Here is a 3,311-nt window from a genome sequence, read left to right on the forward strand (position 1 = left end):
ATATTGTAGCCGCATAAACTCTTTATACAATTTTACCATCTCACACGTAAGCCCTAAACACTAACATTTAATTTATTTTTGACGTTGCAAAAAGAAAATTTTATTCTATGCAACGATTCTACTTGTTTGATTTTATGAATGAAATTAAGGCAAAAAGAGAGTATTATTTATTCTTTTACAAAAGAATAAAAGAAAAAGGAGATGTTACTCAAAGTGAAGATCTAGAGAATGATCCAATCAATCATGTTCAATAATAATAATAACAATAATAATACTTTTAAGATATGTTTTCTTTTCTTGCACTTGCTTTTGCTTTTTTGTGAAGAGAAGGTTCAAAGAAATTTCCCTTTGGCTTCTTCTTTACTTTTCATTTTGGGATGAACACAATAAAAAACAAAAATGTCTAAATAATAATAATAATAAATGACAATTTCAAAATAATAAATTTCAATTTCTAAAAACTATAGATTAGATTTTTATATGAATTAATAAGAGTTTTGAGACCGTTTTAATTTTTTTTTTTTTAAATGTAAAATAAAAGTTTCCAAAATATCAAAATGCATCCATTTTCTCCCTCATTTTTTATTTATGAATTAGGTGAAAATGTGATCATGTGCTCATGATTAGACTTAGAAATAGTCAAGATTCTAATAATTGAATAAAATCTCTAAGAATCTGATTGCGGTCAAACCGATCGACTTGAGTTGAAATATTCATGACCCTAATAATATTTTATTATCATTTTTTAGTTAAAAACATTTGATAAAATCCAAATTAAATAGGGATAAAATAATATTTATATATATTTGATTTATTTTCTTTCTTTAATGAAAATGATCAAGTTTTATATCGTCAAACCATGTGGAATGACCACTTCAATCTTCAAACTAAATATTTATTTAATTTTAATTGATATAATTACAAGAATATCAACAAGAAAAACATATATAATTCATGACAAATTTCTTTTAAAACCCTAATTTACAAATCTATTTGTAGATATGTGTGTGTATATGTATTCACCTTGCCCTTGTTAAAAGAAAGGGCTATGCGACTAGCAACTAACAGATGTGTGTCCCCCTCCCCCGCCTTAATCAACGCGCAGTTGAGTGCGCAAAGGGGTTGAAGAAGCGAGGCTTAGCCGCCTCTACGATATCCGATCCATTTCCTTTGGTACCATCGCTAGTGCCACCTTCATTGATGACCTTTTTGCACGACGAGCATATCACAAAGGCTGCGTGAGGCGGTTGCGTTAACCATGTTGCAGAACACTTTGTGGACTTGAGCTCATGTAGCTCCTTTCTCAACCTCTTGTTCTCTTCTCTAAGCGCGTCACAACACTTCCTTAGAATCTCACGCTCCACTTGGGTTTTCTTCAACTTAGTTCTTCAATTTCGACAACAATAATAATAACAACAACAATAATAATAATAATAATAATATAAACTTTTAGTAATAAAATAATTAAATTAATTACCTTGCTCTCCTGTTTTGAAACCACACTTCTACTTGCCTGGGCAAAAGCTTCAACTGCCGGGCTAACGCTTGCTTTTGTTTCTGAATTCCATAAGAAACCATACCAAATCAAAATTAGCCGATAAAGTTATCGAATTATATGTATTTTCGTCATCACAAATGATCGATTTCGATAAGAATTGAACTAATCATAACCGAATTGAGAGTGGAATGATCCTTGAACATGTCTTCCAAAAGGGCAGCTTGCTCCTTGGATAGCCTCAGCTTCTTCCTTGCTCCTCGGTCACCGAGACTAAGAGCAGGCTCGTCGGGCCTAGCAGCTGATGAGCAACCCTCAAATATCGGTCGCCGTGGAGGATCGGCATCACGGTAGCTGAGTTTGAGGGAGAGGGTGGTTTCTGAGTAGGGTGGTTCAACATCCATGGAGTAGTCAGTGAAGGGAGGGGTTTTGGTTGTTTGTCGTGGATGAGGGAATTATATTGTGGGATGAGTATCAAGTGGCTCAATGACACGGTGCATGACATAAGATGGCAAATAGGATTGTAGGAATAAAGAAGATAAAGTGAAGGCGAAAAAAAGAGAAGAAAAACATAAATAAATGAATAAACAATTCTCGAAAGGGCGCCTTTCGGCTAGTTTGAAGAAGGCCTCTCACGGTTCGCTATAAGATCTGATGAGACTCCATCCTTGGATTTTCCCTATGCTAGCTAGCTAGCTATATAGTTGCAAAACTTGAAGATATGTCCTTTGATTTGTTTATTGAACAAGTCGAGTTCGAATTGAGATCAAACGCGTGTCTCGATCAAACGTTACCACCTCTATACGAGAGGAGAATAGCCTCACAAGTGGTGTCTCTTTCTCCTATTGGCTACTTCAACAAGAATTAGAAATTAGAGACGAAGGAAAAATAAATGAGTAACTTGAAATTAATGGCAAATTGTAGTGATGTTTGATTAAGACTTTTGTGATAGCTTAGTAAATTATTAAACATGGAGACCATGATGGATTAATTGCTTGTCCACCAATTTATTGGTTGGTTTAGATGTGTGTTTGCGAGATTAATTTACATGAATAAATGAGTTGAATTTGGAACATATTATAACTCAAGTTAATACATCAAGTATGATCATGAGTACTTAAATTTCTCTTTTAGGATCATATCCTTATGTATATTGTGTTAAAATTTTGACGATGAAGAAAATAATTTTAACTTCATTTATAGGGTACAACGATCCCAATGATGTTGGCTTCACTATCAAAGGCTTTACGAAGGCCATTGCAAAATTTAGTTGTCGTCCCCGCTACTTCTTCCTTTGTTTAGTGGGTTAGAGTTTGGTGGAGGAGGAGGAGGATATGACAATATAGTGGCAAATGGAGAGGAAGATCACAAATGGACCAAGGAACGAATAATAATTAGAACACAACCGATAAAAAAGTTTAGGGTTGTTCGTGATTGATAGAGGGGATGCACAAACAAACACACCATACAATAAGAAAATATTAAAAAAAAAGACAAGAACCCTAATAGGTTCAAAGAAGGTTTTATAATACTACGATTAGGTGATGGTTTAAAATAACTAATACAATTAGTTATTCGCATCTCCTACATCTTAATTTAGATATTTTAATCACTTCTATGTGAGAAGTAATAATCAACTCATTTATCTTTGATTGAGTGGCAATTGTTAGGTAATTCAACCATCATTAACTTGATCAAGTCTCCTTCCTAATCTAATAATTAATCAAATAATCACCATTAGTTGCTAAGAAGGTAGGTGATTAAGTCAAAAGACAAGGTCAATGCTCTATAATAAAACCTATTGCTTGCTTAATAA

At 33.5% G+C, this 3,311-nt stretch overlaps 1 protein-coding gene across 1 annotated transcript; it reads right to left on the reverse strand.

The window, feature by feature from the left end:
• Positions 1-949: 949 nt before the first annotated feature.
• Positions 950-1,909, reverse strand: LOC141828369 (homeobox-leucine zipper protein HAT22-like). Its single transcript, XM_074715795.1, has 3 exons — positions 1,672-1,909; positions 1,478-1,557; positions 950-1,386 (listed from the first exon to the last, which is right to left on the reverse strand). Exons 1-3 carry the CDS (start codon positions 1,897-1,899, stop codon positions 1,095-1,097), a joined length of 600 nt encoding a protein of 199 aa, XP_074571896.1. The 5' UTR covers positions 1,900-1,909; the 3' UTR covers positions 950-1,094.
• Positions 1,910-3,311: the final 1,402 nt, after the last annotated feature.

Source organism: Curcuma longa, chromosome 4 (genome assembly GCF_044706935.1).
Source record: "Curcuma longa cultivar G26 ecotype Majalengka, Jawa Barat chromosome 4, ITB_CL_G26_1.1, whole genome shotgun sequence".
NCBI lineage: Eukaryota > Viridiplantae > Streptophyta > Magnoliopsida > Zingiberales > Zingiberaceae > Curcuma > Curcuma longa.